The 19793-nt window shown below is 42.7% G+C and overlaps 1 protein-coding gene across 4 annotated transcripts in view; it reads right to left on the bottom strand.

Moving 5' to 3' along the window:
• Positions 1-19793, bottom strand: part of CLASP1 (cytoplasmic linker associated protein 1) — a 276819-nt gene that overhangs the window by 148630 nt on the left and 108396 nt on the right. For all 4 annotated transcript variants that reach the window (XM_070389116.1, XM_070389124.1, XM_070389129.1 and 1 more), the window contains exon 7: positions 12555-12652. In XM_070389116.1, the coding sequence (XP_070245217.1) occupies positions 12555-12652 (98 nt within the window). The remainder of the gene's footprint in view (positions 1-12554; positions 12653-19793) is intronic.

The following is a 19793-nucleotide window of genomic DNA, read 5'->3' as shown; positions in this document are numbered from 1 at the left end:
TCTTCCATTCCTAGGAGAGTATTCACCATTATCCATGGCAACAGTGGAAGCATCTGCAAACTCTACGCAGACCTCAGGTGATATCTACTCACAGTGGCCACATTACCCATAACCAACAGGCCCAACAACCAGGCCTGAAAATGCTAAAATGATTACCATTGTTGGCACCTGCACCTTAATTCAGAGTTACTTCAGGCAGGCAGGCATGCCTTCCCCCTGCTTTCATGTTCCTGTCTCACAGCTGCCTTGTTCACTGCTCAGTAATGCCTAGACCATGGCTCCTGTCAAGATGGTCGCCTTCAGGGAGCAGTAATCTGGCTTCATGACAGTTCAACACCAATAAACCTCCCTTAAGAATGGCTTTTGTCTACTTGCTCTGAGCACAGCTATACAAAACGCCTCTTTTGGAACCTATCAATCTGCACAAGTCTAACAGGTGAGTTTTATATGTTCAGAGACACTGAATACATAGCTAATGATTACCTGCTGAAGACACCAATTTTTTGCACTTTTTAAATTTTAAATCTGTGGATCTCAAATATAAAATAAATTTCTTCACTAGTTTGACAAATAATCCAATACCATTTTTACCCTGGTTTTTCTGAATTTAAATTTTATATTCAACTCAACACAATTGGTGTTTATTTTACTGCAAAAGTGTGATCAAATTATCCCATCTTAGAATAGCTTATAATTTTAAAATAATGTCCTAAAAGCAAATACTAGCAGTCTCATGGTAAACAAGCTCTACCTATACATTCAGCTTATAACTGGCTTTTCAGTCTGCTACTCTTAAATATGAGCAGGTAACCAAGGATTATGATACATCAGCAAAACTTCTAATATGAAAAAGACAGACTAAACTGAACAGACAGATACCCCAAAACTTCAATTTAGAGAAGAGACTTTACAGTCCATGGAATTCTCCAGGCCAGAATACTGGAGTGGGTAGCATTTCCCTTCTCCAGGGCATCTTTCCAACCCAGGGATCAAACCCAGGTCTTCCACACTGCTAGAAGATTCTTTACCAGCTGAGCAGTGCACTAAGGAAGCCCAAGAACACTGGAGTAGGTAGCCTATCCCTTCTCCAGTGGATCTTCCCGACCCAGGAATTGAACCAGGGTCTCCTGCATTGCAGGCGGATTCTTTACCAACCGAGCTATCAGGGAAGCTCCTCAATTTAGAGGGGAGACTATGAACAGTTTTTTTTAATACATTATTTACATCTCCAAATAAATGAGAAAATATTATAGTCATAAAAGCAAACAAGGGAGGATCCTTTCAAAAAGGTACCCTAAGAACCTTTGAAAATTTGGTCCTTCAAGGAAGTAAAGAAAACATCAGCAAAATCAGACAAAATCAAGTTTTCCAAAACTCTGGAAATTAAACAAAGGCTTGTAACAATCCAAGCATTTTTCAAGCAAAAAAGGCTGAATCTTGGTAAGAACAGCAAGCTTTCCATTGCTTTGGAAGGGCCCTATTTCCATTTTCAACTCAGGCTGAAAACGAACAGCCTCACAATCATGGCAGTTTGAAACCCAGCAGACTCACAACCACTAGAAATTCTGAATTGAAGAAGCCTGGAGACCCTTAAAAAATCCCCATTCCCAGTTCAGTTCAGTTCGGTCGCTCAGTTGTGTCCGACTCTTTGCGACCCCATGAATCACAGCACGCCAGGCCTCCCTGTCCATCACCAACTCCCGGAGTTCACCCAGACTCACGTCCATGGAGTCAGTGATGCCATCCAGCCATCTCATCCTCTGTCGTCCCCTTCTCCTCCTGCCCCCAATCCCTCCCAGCATCAGAGTCTTTTCCAAGGAGTCAACTCTTCGCATGAGGTGGCCAAAGTACTGGAGTTTCAGCTTTAGCATCATTCCTTCCAAAGAAATCCCAGGGCTGATAACTGTCATTTTCTGATGATCTGTCTGGCATATTCCTGAACCCCCATTCACAGGGCTTGTCTTTACCTGACCTCATTCAGAGCATGCTCAGTGAGAGATCTTTCTTCCTGAGGCCACAGTCAAAAAGAATTCACAACTGTTTAACACGGCAGCTGCCTGAGATGGCAATAACATTCCAGGCAAAGAAACTGTCAAAAAAACTTACAAGGAAAAACTGGAAGAGGAGATGTTCTCAGGAAACTCTGAAAAGCTCTGACAAATTCCTGGGAATGTACAAGATCACATACATGGGCAAGGCTGTGTGCATGCCCACGAAGGACTACGGCACTAATGTCTCACCTCTGGTTGACCTTAAGACTCTGCACAAGCAGCAGTAAAGAGATCTAAAGGCAGAAATGTATAAACTGCCTGCCAAAACACTGAAAGTATGTTCCAACACAGAGAGCCTTCAGCAAAGACAACGAAAGGGAAACTTCTAATCATCAGCTGAACACTAACCCAGCCAAGCAGAGAAGACAATAGTAGCCACACACAACCAAATATACAGACTTTATAGAATTATGAAGTCACTAAGTAAGCAGTGAGCAACAAAAATGATAAGCACCACTAACAGCAAGCCTGAGGAGAGGTGAAGAATGTGATTCTCAAAATTGTCACAATGCATAATCTTAAGTGTTCAGTTTCAACAAAATACTTATGAGACACATAAAGAAACAAGTAAATATGGCCCATACACAGGGGAAAAAAATCAGTCACAGAAACTAACCTTAAAGGACTAACTAGATGAATACTTGAAATCAACCATTATTAATAAAGGAAAATATAAGAACCAAGGTCTCACCAAACAGAGAATATCAATGTAGAGACAGAAAAACCCAAGAAAGGATCACGGAAATTCTCAAAATTCATAGACAACTGAAATTAAAAATTTACTAGAGGCTCAACAGTGACTTGAGTGATCTCAGAGAAGAAAGCAGCAGCAAACTTGAAGATGAGTCAATTGACACTATCATGTCTGAAAAACAGAAGAAAAATGAACAGGAAAAGGTAATAATAAACAGAGCCTATGAAATTATCTTCTTATTATACCCACATACACTCAATGGGAATCCCAGAAGGAGAGGGGAAAGGAAAAAGGACAAAAAGAATATGTGAAGAACTAATGACCAAAAATGTTCCAAATTCAGGAAGTTCAACAGGCTTGCAATAGGATAAACTTAAAAGAGATTCCAACCCAGACACATGAAAAGCAAAGTGCTGAAAAGAAAAGACCAAGAGAAGGACTTTCCTGGTGGTACAGTGGATGCAAATCCAACTGCCAAAGCAGGGGCACAGGTTCAGTCTCTGGTCTGGGAAGATTCCACATCCTGCAGAGCAATGAAGCCTGTGCCCCTCAACTACTGATCCCTTGTACAACAACTACTACAGCCTGTGCACCCAGAGCCTGTGCTCTGCAACAGAAGAAGCCACTGCAATGGGAAGCTCACGCACCACACCAAAGAGCAGCCCCCTCTTACTGCAACTAGAGAAAGCCCAAGTGCAGCAATGAAGACCCAGCACAACAAAAAATATAATTGTTTTTAAAAAAAGACCATGAGAATACTTTGAAAACAACAATTAAGAAGCCATCTGTCACAATACATGGGCTCCCCAATAACACTAACAACTGATTTTTCATTTAAAACAATGGAAATCAGACAGTTGTGGGAATATAAGTCCTAAATCTAAAAATCTCGGCCAAGAATTCTATACCCAAGAAAATTACCCTTCAAAAAATGAAGCAGATAAGTGTCTCTGGACCAAAAGTATTTCAGTCTTTACATGAAGCCATACTGCCAATATAATAAAGTGCAGACCTGGGTAGTAGAAGAATATGAAGGAGAATTTCAGACATTTCTCAATAAGCAAAAAATAAAATAACAGACTCCTTCAGCTTTAAATGAAAGAACACAATACAATAGCCCAGATTCACATGAAGACATAAAGAACACCAGTAAAAGTTCAGTCAGCCTTCCATATCTATGGGTTCTACATTCAGGGAGTCAACCAATGGTGGATCAAAAAGACTTTTTTTTCATTTTAGACAGTTCCAAAATCAAACACCCTGATGCTGGGAAAGATTGAGGGCAGGAAGAGAAGGGGACAACAGAGGATGAGATGGTTGGATGGCATCACCAACTCAATGGACATGAGTTTGGGTAAATTCCGGGAGTTGGTGATGGACTGGGGCCTGGCGTGCTGTGGTCCATGGGGTCGCAAAGAGTCTGACATGACTGAATGACTGAACTGAATTGAAAACGAAAACTTGAATTTTCCACATGCCAGCTACTATTTACATAGAATTTACATTGTATTAGGTACTATTATAAGTAATCTAGAGACAATTTAAAGTATACACATACGTTATACACAAGTACTACCCCAATTATATAACAGACTCACACATCAATGAACTTCTGACATCCACAGTGGGTCCTGGAACCAATCCCCAACAGATAACAAGAGGTGACTAATACTACAAAGATAAATATAAAACACAGGCTTCCCTGGCGGCTCAGTGGTAAAGTATCTGCCTGCCAATGCAGGAGACCTGGATTCAATCCCTGGGTCAGGAAGATTCCCCAGGGAAAAAAATGACAACCAATATTCCAGTACTCTTATCTGGGAAATCCTAAGGACAGAGAAGCCTGGCAGGCTACAGTCCATGGGGTCACAGAAGAGTCAGACACAACTTAGCAACTAAACAACAACAAATACAAAACATAGGTAAATATAAAATACAGTACAAATTTTTTTTAATTGTTTACTGTCCTCTGGTCCTACATGACTTAAAAGGACACTTACACAAAGCAGTAATTAGAAAACTACATGCTGGATAGCTTATAATGTACAAAGATGTAATATGCATAAAAAGAACAGCAATAGAGAAGAAAACAGAGCTATGTAGGAGTAAAGTTTTTAATTCTAAAATTAATAATAATAATTCAAATTAGACTGCTATAATTTAAGATGTAAATTGAAATTCCCAGAACAAACACTAATAATTCCATAAAAAAATAGAAGGAAAATTAAACTGGCACACTAGAAAGTATCTGCTTATTACAAAATAAGGCAGCACTGGAAGAACAGAAAAATAAAAAAGTCATGGCATATAAAACACAAAAAGCAACATAAGATAGCAGAAATAAAGTCTACTTTATCAGTAGTACATTAAATATAAATAGAATTAAATACTTCAATTAAATGACAAAGATTTTCAGGTTCAATAAACAATCAAGACCCAACTGTATGCTGTGTACAAGAGATTCATTTCAGTCACAAAGACAAAAGGGCTGAAAGCAAAAGGATATGAAAAGATAATCCATGGGAAAAAGTGTTCAAAAGAGACCCAGGGTGGCTATACTAATATCAGACAGTATAGACTTCAAGACAAAAAGTACTATCAGGGACAAAGAAGGACATTTTACATTGACAGAAGGATCAATTTATCAGAAAGACGTAATTATAGGCATCTAAGAACAAAGCCCCCAAATATATGATACAAAATGGTCAAGACCCTGGTTTGATTCCTGGGTCAGGAAGATCCGCTAGAGAAGGGATAGGCTACCCACTCCAGTATTCAAGGGCTTCCCTCATGGCTCAGCTGGTAAACAATCTGCCTGCAATGTGGGAGACCTGGGTTCAATCCCTGAGTTGCGAAGATTCCCTGGAGAAGGGAATGCTACCCAAGCCAGTATTCTAGCCTAGAGAATTCCATGGACTGTATAGCTCACATGGGGTTGCAAAGAGTTGGACATGACCGAGCAACTTTCACTTTCAAGAAGAGAGCTTCCAAATATATAACACAAAAAGTGACAGAATTGAAGAGAGAAATAAGTCATCGGTATTAAGAGACGATTTCGATATTGCATGTTTCAATAACAACAGAATACAGATTCTTATCAAGTGCACCTGGAATATTCTCTAGGACAGACCACATACTGGGCCATAAAACAAGCTCCAATAAATTTCAAAGAACTAAAACCATGGAACACAGGAATTATGATTTATGACCATAACAGGACAAAAGTAGAAATGAATAACAAATAGAAATAATGCTGGAATTTAATAGAACAGCCCTAATAACAAACAGGTCAGATGAAAATAAAAGGGAAATTAGATAGTACCTTGAGATGAATGAAAATGAAAGTATAACATACCAGAGGAAATAAGCCAGTCAGAAAAAGACAAACACAATATGCCATCACTTATGTGTGGAATAAAGATAAAACTACTGAACAAAACATACAAAAAACCAGACTCACAGATATGGAAAACAAACTAGCAGTTACCAGTGGGAAGAGGTAAGGGTGAGGGATTATATGTAGTTGGGGATTAAGAGGTACAAACTCTCTCTACTGGCAGCTGACATATCTTATATTAAAAAATCCCAAGAAGTCCACAGTAAAATCATTAGAACCAGGGAGTTCAGCAAGGTTGCAGGATTCAAGATCAATATAAAAAAAAAATTATAATCTATATACATTAATGATGAACCATCTGAAATTGAAAATAAGAAAAGAAATTCTACTTAGAATAGCACCAAGAGAAAACACAAGGAATAAATTTAACAAAAGAAGCACAAGTCATGTCCTCTGGACACTACTGAGCAATCATTTAAAGTAATTAAACACTTCTAAAAATGGAAAGACATTCCATGTTCATGGATTGGAAGACAATGTTATTAAGATGGTAATATTGCCCAAACTCATTACAGATTCATTTCCTACCAAAATCCCAGGTGACTTTTTCAGGCAGAAATTGACAAATACAACCTAAAATTCACAAGGACATGTAAGGCACCCAAAATTGCCAAAACAATCTTAAAAAGAACAAACTCTGACTTCAAAATTTTCTACGCAGTTACATTAATCAAGACAATGTACTACTAGTAGGACAGGCAATGGAATAGATCAATAGATAGATCAATGGAATAGAAGTGAACAGAAAGAAATCTTTACATTAATGGTCAGTTCATTTTCAACAAAGTTCCAACAAAAATTCTATGAGGATCAAAACCACAATGAGAAACCCATTAGAATGGCTATTTATCAAAATAAACCAGAAAATAACAATTTTTAGCAAGGATGTACGCTGCTGACAGAAATCCAAACTGGTGCAACAGCTACAGAACAGAATGGCAGTTCCTCAAAAAACTTACACAAAGAATTACCACTTGCTCCAGCTTCTCAGACTATATACCCAAAGAACTGAAAGCAGGGAATGGAACAGATATTTACACACCCAATTTCACCGCAGCATTACTCACAGGGCAAAACTAAGAAGCCATAAATGGGAGAGAAAAATAAGAGGATCAGAGGATCAACTAATCCAAGAGGTCATTATAAAGAAACCTGCCCTGAACTAGATGACATGAGGGTCCATTGTGAAAGGCCCTCCAAATGCATAAGAAACTAGTCTCACATAAGGTCCACTATCAAGTTTCCGATCAACGATGAGAACAAAGAGAAGCAAAGTGACAACATATGACCAAAAAATCAGAGTGACTATGGACTTCTCACTAGAAACACTGAAAGCTGGGACTCAATTAGGGGAGGGAGGCACATTAGCTTCCACATTTTGGATGAAAAAAAGGACTTCTAGATTTCTAGACCCTGACAAACTATCAATATCAAGAGAGAATAAAGATATTCTCAGACTCAAAAAACTATTCTTCTCCACATCTTTCCTTAGAAAGTTACTGGTGAGGGAGAAAACCAAGAACGACGATGTCTCCAAGAATCAGTAGGTGCACCTGCCAAGAAAGATGCAGTGCAGCCCCAGGAGGATGATAAAGCAAAAGGCAGAAGAGGTGGCTGGTGAGGACGGGAAGCGCAGGCTCAAGGAAACATTCCTGACCTGGCAGTATGTAGACAGCCAAGCGCAGGAGATGCATACAGACAACTACCCAGGTGAAAGTCAGACAAACCCTGGGAAACCATGGGGTGGGGGTGGGGGGTGGGGAGGTAAAGTCATCATGGTTCACCAAATATAAACAATGAGCTGTGAATGGCATGCACAGTGACAGAAGAAACACAATGGTGTCCGAATCAAAATGAAGACATGACTAGGTTTGGTGGATGTAGAGAGGGTAAGTATACCTCAGAGAGGGTAGGAGGAAAGAACTGAAATTCACCCTTCATAATGTGAAGTAAAATTCTTAAGAGTGACAAAAAACTAAGAAATAGCATAGTACTTAGAGACAAAGCAACAGATACAGAAGAGTCAGTAAAAACAGGAAAAGTGGCAGAAGAGATAAGAAACTGCCCTTTTTTTCAATGTATCTTGTAAATCTAGTCAATCCTCTCTGTATGAATGACTTGCAGAAAATAAAATTTAGAAATGAGAGGGGTGGACTTCACTAATGCTCTAGGGCTTAAGAATCTGCCTGCGAATGCAAGGAACACGGGTTTGATCCCTGGTCCGGGAAGACCCCACATGCTGAGGAGCCAACAAAGCCTGTGAGCCACAGCTACTGAGCCCATGTTAGAGCTCATGCTTTCCAACAAGAAAAACCACTACAATAAGAAGCCTGAGCGCTGCATGAGTAGTCCCATTCTCCACAACTAGAGAAAGGCTTCAAGTAGCAACAAAGACCCAGTGCAGCCAAAAACAAATTTTTTAAAAAAAGAAATGAGAGGGGTATTACAGAGCACATTTCTCATCTGCTTTTGCCCTGGGCCCTCCCTGTTAACACCAAAATTTTAGCAAGCAAATTAAAACCAAAAATAAGAAAGCTTCAATTCTCCCCTTAACAATACAATCATTAGATAATAACGTCTAGTGAATGTTTCCAAGGTTTTTATAAACAAATACTATGAGAGCTATATTCAAAACTGCAGGCTCACAAAGAAAGTTCTCCAAAGAGTTAAAATGCATCCAACGGCATGTTTTAGCACTATCTAGAATGGCACCCCACTCCAGTACTCTTGCCTGGAAAATCCCATGGACGGAGAAGCCTAGTAGGCTGCAGGCCATGGGGTCGCTAAGAGTCAGGCACGATTGAGCGACTTCACTTTCACTTTTCACTTTCATGCACTGGAGAAGGAAATAGCAACCCACTCCATGTTCTTGCCTGGAGAATCCCAGGGACGGGGGAGCCTGGTGGGCTGCCATCTATGGGGTCGCACAGACTCGGACATGACTGAAGCAACTTAGCAGCAGCAGCAGCAGAACTTAAAACTATCATTAGATTTAAAGCAGCTGCTGTTTCAGGAGCTTGGTTCCCAAATGATGGTTCCAGAAGAAATTTCACACCAGCAATCATTTTGCCAAAGCCTCACAAACTAAATCATACTATATGGAATAGAAATATTTTCTGGCATACACAGTGGGGTGACAGTGAGTATCCATGTGGGCAGACAGCATCTGTCTGTGAAGGGACGCCTTGGAGAGTAAGTGACAGGAATCTACCGACATTTTCTTTAGATCCAGAGACACCTCACAAATATCCTACTGCGATATGGCCTCTTAAAATGGACAGTGAGAAGTGAATCATGTAGTACTCGGTTTCTGAACACGTCATGTGTGTCAATTGTGAAAACAATACATGGAAAACAACAGAAAATGTCCAAATACTATGCTGACTGACATTCGCAGCTCAGCTGTGCTGAGATCCCACATAGGGGACACCTAAGATGGAGATTGGGCTGAATATCTCCTCTCTCCTCTGGATGAAAGTGACTTTAGCCAATAGATGACATACTCAAATAAGAATTGAACACATGGCCCCAAAGGATGATTCCAGCTCCTTCAAACTGAAGCTGAAGAATACGCAACTCTCTCTCCTTTGTGAAATGAGCAAAGAAAACTGCTGCCTAAATCAGATCACTCTTACTACATCAGTTAGCTGACATGAGAAAGGCATCCTTTTTCATCATGTATTTATTTCCTAGCGACACAATTAATCTTCTCAAATACAGTACTCACTCAATGAACAAACTCATAAGAAGACAACATTTTCTCTTTTTCTGCTGCATTGCACAGCATATGGGACCCTAGTTCCCCAACCAGGTATCAAAATTGTGTCCCCTGAAATGGACTCGTGGATTCTTAACCACTGGACTGCCAAGAACAGCTGCTAGAGGACAACATTTTTTATTCTAGGACTAAAGGCAAGTTTTAGAAAACCTTAAGCAAATTCCACAATATTTTGTTAGTGCTATGGAATCTTGCCAAGCTAAAGACTCTTCTATGCTCACGTAACAACAACAAAAAACCTATAATGATGTAAAAGAAGTCTAGGATACTCAAAGTATCCAGCTGTAAAGCTGTGGGTCACTTCCTTAGGCTTACCCTCTCCTTTTGGTCCAGAATTTGAGGAATGATTTCAGCTAACATGAGACAGTGGAAACTCTCATTCCTAATCACAGAAGCACTAACTCTTCTGTTACTTCTTTTTAATCTTTTTTTTTTTTTAAAGGAAGTAGAGTTGACAGTGGGGAAAAAACTATGACTGGGAGTCTGCAAGAGAAGGCTCTAGCCCCAGCTCCAGGACCGTACCTAACTCACCCTGTGGGGTCCCTAAGACCAGTCCAGGTTCCACAACTCACCAGGAGGATTCAGGGCCTCGGCACAGAGTCACACTGACAGCTGTGATTATTACAATGTAAAAGGACAGAAAGGAAAATCAGCAAAGGGGTGAGGACCAGAGGAAACTAGACTCAAGATTCCTGGAGTTTCTCCTGGTGGAGTCACACAGGACATGCTCAATTCCCAGCCACAAGCAGGGACAAGACACATGGAATGCTGGCATTAGGCAAGCTCATTAGATCTGAGGGCCAGGGTTTGCGGGGGCTGTTCACCCAGCACTGCCAGAGGCTCCACAAATGCCAGAGTCCCAACAGGAAGGCAGGCGGGCAGCCACACCCAGGCCAGACTTCCGACCCCGCTCTGTGGGCATAACGGGCAGCTCCACATTCTAGTGTCCAGGCAGAGTCCAGGCCGACCCCACATGCAGGCCTATGTAAGGATGCCTCAGTCTACAATGCGACTTACCCCCTGTGCCCACCTCGCTAGACCTTGGTTTCACCATGTCACATGCCCAGCTGTCAGCTGCTGTAGCGACCGCTGAACATGACACAGGAATCCCATGGGGAAGACAGGCCGGCCATGGCCTAGACTCACCATGAGGCACTCAGCATGGTGCCACCAGACCTTGGGCAGGAGAGGTTCTCACGGCCCAAGACCCATTTCCCCAACAATGATGGTGACATCATCACTAACTAGCCCCTGCTTTCCTGCAGTCTCCAGTTTTCCCTAGAGCCTGGTCAGTACTTTGTAGTTCATCTCCCTCCCAAGTGTTCTCACCATATATTCAGAGACTACAAGGTGGAGGTTCATAAAATACAGGAATTAAAAACCCGTTCCCACAGATTACCTTCATGTAAAAAACATGAAAAGTAGTTGTATTCTTGTCTGTTGACCCTGTCCACTGAAAGGCTTCAGTGGAAATGGCTGGTGTCCACCACACTAACTGCTGACCCCTCCCCCAGGGTGCATGGATCACGTTGTCTGCTAGCACAGAGTATCCCCAGCACCTTCTACTGTTCTGTAGTGCTTTAAAAAAAAAAACAAAGGCCCAGGGACCATGATGAAAGCAACACTGGGGTCAGATGTGACACTCAACAAGGAAGGATGTCCCCCCTCAAATGCCACTGGCACCCTGACTGCAGGGTCAGTCGCCCACTTCCATCACACCCAACTGAGGGACGTCAAGACAGATGGCTCCTGTGTATCTCAATATTTTGCCCCAGATGGAGATGCCCAATACTCTGCAAGCTCATTTGTGGAATGGATAGAAAAAATGAAGCACAGGATATCAGCCTGAGCCCTGACTTTCTAGCTGGGTCATGTCTCCAGTCACTTCCTGTCACTGGGTCTCAGCTGTCCCCATGGGCACAATGACAGGTCCAGATAAACCACTTGGTGAGTCCCATCCAGGCCTAACTTCCCAGGGTTTTCATATTACTTTCTCCCAATTAGACAGTCAAAAGGTTTAAAATTCATTTGGTATAAAATTTGTACATCATAGTTAAAAATCATAGATAACTGATTTTTCATTATTTTTAAAAGTTTGACAACAGAAACATCTGTGGACTCAAGGGGACTCTGGATATGGTAAGACAATAATCTCCTTGCACTGGAGACTTGGATGTTGAAACTGGCATTACTAGCCAGAAGGCTAACATCTCAAAGATGTCCAGAATTCTCACTTATATATTTCTATCCAGATTTATCTGGGAAAGGCTTCATTCAAACAAATACATTCTAAGCCCCCAAGATACCAGGTTCCATGTACATACGAAATGTAGAACCACATGAACCCAGAGAATGCAAAATCTTTCAACACCGATCACTTTTAAATATGCTTCTAAAAACAGTCTGTGGCATGGGACCAGGTCAGATGTCTGGGTGAGAAAGTCTTACTTTTGAGCAAGTGGAATGAAAGGGGACCCCTGAGACATGATCTGGACAAGATCGCCATCCATCAATCTTCTCACCATATAGTCTTTCAAAAAAATTACCCCATAACAAAATAAGCAGTGCAAACCACGATGTTAACTGAGAAAGAGGAGGGGAAACAGCAAGAGAAAGGAAAAAGTCTGAACTCACCGGGACTGTGGCAATCCTTTTTTACTGAGATCTGCCCTCACACGTTCTCCTACATGTCTGTAAATTTCCACTAAGCTGTTTATTGCTGCATCTCGAACCTAGATGTAAAAGAAGAGATCTTACAGCTGCTCTGTGTCATTCCCCAGTGCTTCCTGCTGCGGACACAACAGGCTATCCAACACCCCAAGTTCATCACCCACTCACCAACATGACTCTGAACACAACCCCTTAGAGACATGGGATGAGACAAAGCCGTACTTTGACAGCTCTGACTCTGTGGGCACAACTCCAGAGAGTATGGAAAAAAAATTCAGATCCCAACCCTGTGTCCATGTTAAAGTCTATACCCCTTAGTTCTTTTCATCCTTTAAGATGATGTATGGAAACTAGAAATTTCAGACCAAAGTGGAAAACACTACAAATAAGTGAATTATTCTTAAAACAAACAAACAAACAAAAAAAACACCATGTAAAGCATTCTGGATGTAGGCCAATTAAATACTTAGCAACAGAAAAGTGTGGTAAAGGTTACATAGCACCTGTATTCAAGAAGTGCAAAGTTCTCAAAGGTAGATGGGAAAAAAGTCCATAAATTCTACATTTAATACAGGACAGGATGTAATAAATGTTATACAAAAGAGTACAGAGAGCTCACACAGTACAGGGGAGTGGGCACACCAGAGGATACCAAGAAACATTTTATGGAAGAGGAAGGAACCACTTAAAATGTGCTTAGAAACACAGCATTTCAGCAGGAAGAAATGGGATGAGACAGGCTCCAAACAAGGTTAACCAGCCAGTGCGGACGCATGAAGGCGGAGCAGCACAGCATAAGCTTCAGGAAGCTCAAGGCAGCAGTCTGGCCAAACACAGACAGGGGGGAACAGGTCCGGATAAATAAGGCTCCAGAGACAGAATGAACTTTATTTAAAACAAAAACAAACAGAAAATGGGGGAACCCGAATATGGATTGTATATATACCAAACATTAGGCTGGTGCAAAAGTAACTGGGATTTTGGATTGTTGAACTTTGCCATTTGATATTGGAATACATTCTTAAATAAATGTGGTTGTGTTATACATCATTTTAATGCACATTTCTCATTTTGTTTTATTGCTAATGACTTATGTTGTTTATATTTAAGACTATACAAATGATGTTACACAAAAAGTAAATTTGAGTGATTTTTATTTGAGTTCAAAATGGGTCGTAAAACAGTGCAGACAACTTGCAACATCAACAACACATTTGGCCCAGGAACTGCTAATGAACATACAGTGCAGTGGTGGTTCAAGAAGTTCTGCAAAGAAGACAAGAGCCTTGCAGATGAGGAGTGCAGTGGCCGGCCACTGGAAGTTGACAACAACTAATTGACAGTAATCATCGAAGCCGATCCTCTTACAACTACAAGAGAAGTTGCCAAAGAACTCAACATTGATAATTCTGATCAGTCAGCATTTGAAGCAAATTGGAAAGGTGGAAAAGCTCGATAAGTGGGTGCCTCATGAGCTGACCGAAAATTAAAAAAAACTTGTTTTGAATTGTCATCTTCTTTTATTCTATATGACAACAAACCATTTCTCAATTGCATTGTGATTTGCAATTAAACCCCTGGGAAAAAAATGGCAACCCACTCCAGTATTCTTGCCTAGAGAATTCTATGGACAGAGGAGCCTGGCAGGCAATTAAAAGTGGATTTTATACAACAATCGGCAATGACCAGCTCCATGGTTGGACTGAGAAGAAGCTCCAAAGCACTTCTCAAAGCCAGACGTGCACCAAAAAAAGGTCATGGTCACTCTTTGGTGGTCTCCTGCCCGTCTGATCCACTACAGCTTTCAGAATTCCAGTGAAACCATTACATCTGAGAAGTATGCTCAGCAGATGGAGGAAACGCACTGGAAACTGCAATGCCTGCAGCTAGAATGGGTCGACAGAATGGGCCCAATCCTTCCCCACAACAACGCCTGATCATGTTACACAGCCAAAGCTTCAAAAGTTGAACAAATTGGGCTATGACGTTTTGCCTTATCCTCCATGTTCACCTGACCTCTCACCAACCTACTACAACCTCTTCAAAAATCTCTACAACTTTTTGCAGGGAAAACACTTAAAAACCAGGAGGCAGGAAATGCTTTCCAAGAGTTCGTCGAATCCCAAAGCATGGATTTTCATGCTACAGGAATAAACAAACTTACTTCTCGTTGGCAAAGTATGTTGATTGCAATGGTTCCTATTCTGACTAATAAAGATGTGTTTGAGCCTAGTTATAATGATTTAAAATCTATGGACCAAAACTGCAATTACTTTTGCACTAACTTAATAGTTTATCAATGCTAAATTTCTCATGTGAAAACAACATGTGATTATATAAAAATATCTGTTATTATATAGGAGTAAAAAGATCATGTGTGCTAGATACTTTCAAATGGTTCAAGAATAAAAAATTTCTCTGTGTATGTGTGTATACATGTATGTATAAGTATCCATGTTGAGTTATGAAACAAATGTGACAAAATGTTAAATGGTAAATATAGCTGTTCACTATACTAACCTTTCCATTTTTCTACAGGTCTAAAATTTTGCCAGTAAAAAGGTGGAAAGAAAAAAAAATTTTAATCCAATGAATTCAAGGCCAGCCTGTGGGGGGTACCCAGGGGAGGAGAGCAGGGACAGACAGGAGAACAACATGATTCCAGATTTGGTCTCAAGCAATGAAATCAAAGAAACAGAGAGTGAAGGAGAGAGGAAGGAAGTAGGAATACAGACAATTTACAATCCTGAACACTGCAAGTCACCCTATGATTAACAGTAGTGCATGACAGGTAATTTTACTCACATTTTTTCCCTTGTGATAGATAGCCAAATTCCAGGTTCTTACTATCTTCTCACCTAAAACTTGATGCTATGTACCGAATTGTGTCTGTGACACCCCTCCCCCGCCACTGCCAGCCCCCGAAAAAATTCCTATATTGAAGCCCAATGTTACTGCAGACAGAGACAGGGCCTGTGAAGAAGGGAATTCAGGTTAAATGAAGTCGTAAGAATGGGCCTGATACAACAGGAGGCCTGTCTTTATAAGAGAGACGTCAAGAGAGCTCTCTCTGTCTGCAAAATGGGATGAGAACCCTCACCAGAGCTGGCCATGCTGGCACCCTGATCTAGGACTGCCAGAAACAAGTTTCACTTGTTCAAGCCTCCCCGTCTATGGTATTCTGCCATGGTAGCCTGAGCTGAATAACAGATTACCAGATTATTTTGGAAAGGGAATAATTTCTGATGTCAGGAAACATTTTCATATTGAGACATGCACATCTTACCAAAGCAGTCAATGCCACTGTCTGAAATCAATGACAGGTGCATCACCACTGCTTACTTTCTAATCACGATATCTGCTCAGAGCCAGAGCGGATCACACTGGGGAAACTCTTTAAAGAGCAATCAATATCCTGTCTGCTACTTACAAGTCTGGGCTGTAAAGAGTTTAAGGGATTTAGTGAAAAAATGACTAGCCTTCTAAGTGGAATAAGTCAGACAGAGAAAGGCAAACACTGATATCACTTATATGTGGAATCTAAAAAACACAACAAACTAGTGAATAAATCAAAAAAGAAATGTTTGGATAGAGAAAACACACTAGCGGCTGCCAGCAAGGAGAGGGAAGGGGGCAGGGGCAATACAGGTGTGAAAAGGGGGCTATTATGGGACTACTATATGAAATTGTGTGTGTAACTTCAGAAAACTGTAAAGCACTACAGAATTCAAAGAATCACTCATTCATTCAGTCAATCAACAGAATTACTAGCCTCAGAGTCAAAGTAGCTCTCAGGACCTACTTGGCCATTTAGGGACTATATAACTTTAGACAAAATATTTAAACTCGTATCATGTATGAAACGAGTCGCCAGTCCAGGTTCGATGCACGATGCTGGATGCTTGGGGCTGGTGTAATGGGACGACCCAGAGGGATGGTATGGGGAGGGAGGAGATAGGAGGGTTCAGGATGGGGAACACACGTATACCTGTGGCGGATTCATTTCGATATTTGGCAAAACCAATACAATATTGTAAAGTTTAAAAATAAAATAAAATTAAAAAAAAATATTTAAACTCTTTTAATCTCAATTTCCTCCTTCATAACTAGAAGGTTGCTTTGGGGTTAAAAAAATAATGGATTCAATTCAACAAATATCTGACTGCCTATTAGGTGCCAAACTAGTGTGCCACATGGCCCAGCAGATAACACGATGGGCACAACAGGGTGAGAGGATGAGGACCCAGGACCCTGGGAGGGGACCCCAAGGCCAGAGGACAGGGGAATGTGGCCGCAGACAGGCAGCTGCCAGCATGCCGCCAGCTCGTGGCCATGGGGGCACACATACTGGGGTGCTGCAAGTACAGCTCTGCCTCATCCTCACTCTTTGGAGAAAAATCAGAAATACACATCTCCCAAATGTAAAACTGTCCAAACTCCAAAAGTAAAAATCACCCTGCAGACACGTGTATAGACACACACACACACCCACCTATAGGCTGAAATTCAAGTTCAGGCCAGCCGTTTGTGCCCTGTGGTCCTGAATGTGAAGCACTCAACACAATGGCTGGTGCAGCTGGTATTATCTACATCTTTCAGACTAACAACCTTGGCCTTTAAATAACTACTCTTCAGGCTCAGAAAGCTACGGGGTCAGTTAAACAACCCTCAATTCAAGAATCACAGAAGAGACTGTGTGTGGCACTACAGAGTACTGTAACCCAGCTGAGAAGACAAGTGTCCCTAAAGCAAGTCAATTGAGGCTGAAGGGATAAAGCAGTGCTCACCTCTACATACAACGATGTAGGTCCCAGTCTGGCTTCTGGCCACCCACAGGCTCACCTTGCAAAGGAACCCCAACAGCTCAGACCACTCAGGTAGCAAAAGATGAGGGCCCCAGGACGTGTCTATCACTTCACCTCTTTACACTACACCCAGATGTGAATGGCAGGAAACAGGCTCCCTACACAGCCTGAAACTCAAGGGGACACCTCACCCTCAGGGAAAAGGAGTGCCCCAGAAACTCCTGCAAGGCAAAAGTCACCCCATCCCCCATAGCCACCAACCCACCCACTTCTCAGGTGCTGGTCAAACCCTCACTAGGGACTTCATTCTCCCACCCGCCTGGCACCCAAGCACAGCCAGCCCAGCCCAGGGCCAACTGCAGAGAACATTGAGATCAATGCTGGTCCTCAGGCACTGCAAGATGCTTTCAGGCTTTGAAGATGCAGATCAAACTCCTCAGGAAAACAGACAGCAGATGGGTGGTGAGGGCCTGCAGATGGGATACCTCACTGCTTGAGGCCAGCTGGGCAGCTAATGAAGATATATCAGAGGTTTCCAGGCAGAACTGGAGTTTCCCCTATCTGGCAGAAAGTGAGAGTGAAGTCGCTTAGTCGTGTCGACTCTTTTTGACCCCATGGACTATAGCCTACCAGGGTCCTCTGTCCATGGGATTTTCCAGGCAAGAATACTGGAGTGGATTTGCCATTTCCTTCTCCAATCTGGCGAGGGACGCCCTATTGAGCAAGTGTCTCAAGACTGCTGGCTGCCTTTGCCCTGTACTCCTAGGCAACAGACATAGGCCCTGTTCTGCAACCCACACCCCAAAGGGGGAAGCCCTGACTTCAGCTAGGAAGGTAACATCTCGTGAGTGTAAAGCCACCCCATCCTCCTGTCCCTCCCCCAAGATACAACTCTCAACCACGAGATACGACAGGAAACCTGAGGAAAGCTTCTGGAAAACGTCTCTCCACTTGGGGAAAGAAACGCAGGGAACACTATACCACAGGAGACCCGCAGGGAAAAGTGCACGTGGACTGAGCATTTAATGACACGGGGAACGAGTCATTCTACAGGGGCAGGAAGCAACAGTGGTGTCAAGATTAGGTGGGGAGCCCGTTCCTTTTGGAGTAGTCAAGAACTAAATCACCTGATGTCTAAGACTTCCTTCAAAATCATCCATTCAATGCATTCTGCTTCCAAATGATGGGGTGGGGGAGCAAAAGTGATGAAAGTAAACTGGCCTTGAGAGGTCCGCTGCTGAGGCTGCGTGATGGCACAAGGGGGTGCAGTACAACCCTCTCTCCACTTTATCTAAATGTGAACCTTTCGATATAAAAAAGCTGAAAACACGACAGGGACAGAGGAGCACCACATTTTCATCTGCCAGGAGGGCCGGACACACATATAGCTGGACTACACCCGTGCCAGGCCTATGAGCAGAGCTGCAGAGAAGAAAGCTCTAGGGGTGGGCAGCCCAGCAGAAGACGAGGCACGCACACAGGCCCGGGGACATCACACAACTGCTAACAAGCCCTGCAGCCTCCCTCCCTCGGGCCCCCTTTACAGGGGATAATACATTGTCCCCGCTGCTCTCCTGACTGAATTACTTTCAGCAGCCAAAAGCATTCTAAGCCACACAGAGCCTGTGTGTGGGGTCCACTCTGAGGAGCTGGGTCACTGTACAGTGAGACCACAATCAAAGGGCTCACATCCTCTGGAGCAGGAGTGTCTACAGGGCTCACCTTAAAGTTAAATCCCACTGACGTGAGGAGCCACGTGCAGGACCATGCAGAGCCCTCCAACCACCCCCCCATCCCACCCCACCCCACCCCACCCACACACACACACATACCACCACCACCAAAGGACTGAGAGCTGGATGGAAGCTGACCATAATGCTAGGCACCCAGTGCAGTGACAGCACCAGGAAGATACAACTGTCCTCAACAGCCTGAGATGTCCACAACTAAGAGGGAAAAGCCATGCAAACAGCTCTGGAGAATCCACGCAGTCCTGGGATGATAAAGAGGAGACAGGGTAATCTGGACCTTGATGGTTTAGAGACTAGCAGGAAAGACGGACAAGAAAACGCGAGTAAAGTCAGGAGCACAAGCACATGGACAGACACCCCCAGGAGGAGGGACAACTTGGGGGGGTTGGCGTTGGGGGAGCAGGTGGCATCCCCAGGGGTGGCGATAAGGCCCTTGGGCCTGTGTGTCTGCACACACTCGCTCACGTACAGAGAAACCCTCCTCAGGTAGATGTGAACACACAGGCTCCTCGGATGCTCAGTGTGGGAAACTCTGGCTACTGATGCTGTCTACTCCAGATGGCCAATGACTGCCCGCTGAACCCGGCCTCACCGACCCCCATTCTGTCTCCCAGGCCCAGCGTGAATACTCACATCACCTGTCAGAC

This window comes from Bos mutus, chromosome 2 (assembly GCF_027580195.1).
Source record: "Bos mutus isolate GX-2022 chromosome 2, NWIPB_WYAK_1.1, whole genome shotgun sequence".
Classification (NCBI taxonomy): domain Eukaryota; kingdom Metazoa; phylum Chordata; class Mammalia; order Artiodactyla; family Bovidae; genus Bos; species Bos mutus.
This window is presented reverse-complemented; position numbering and strand designations above follow the sequence as displayed.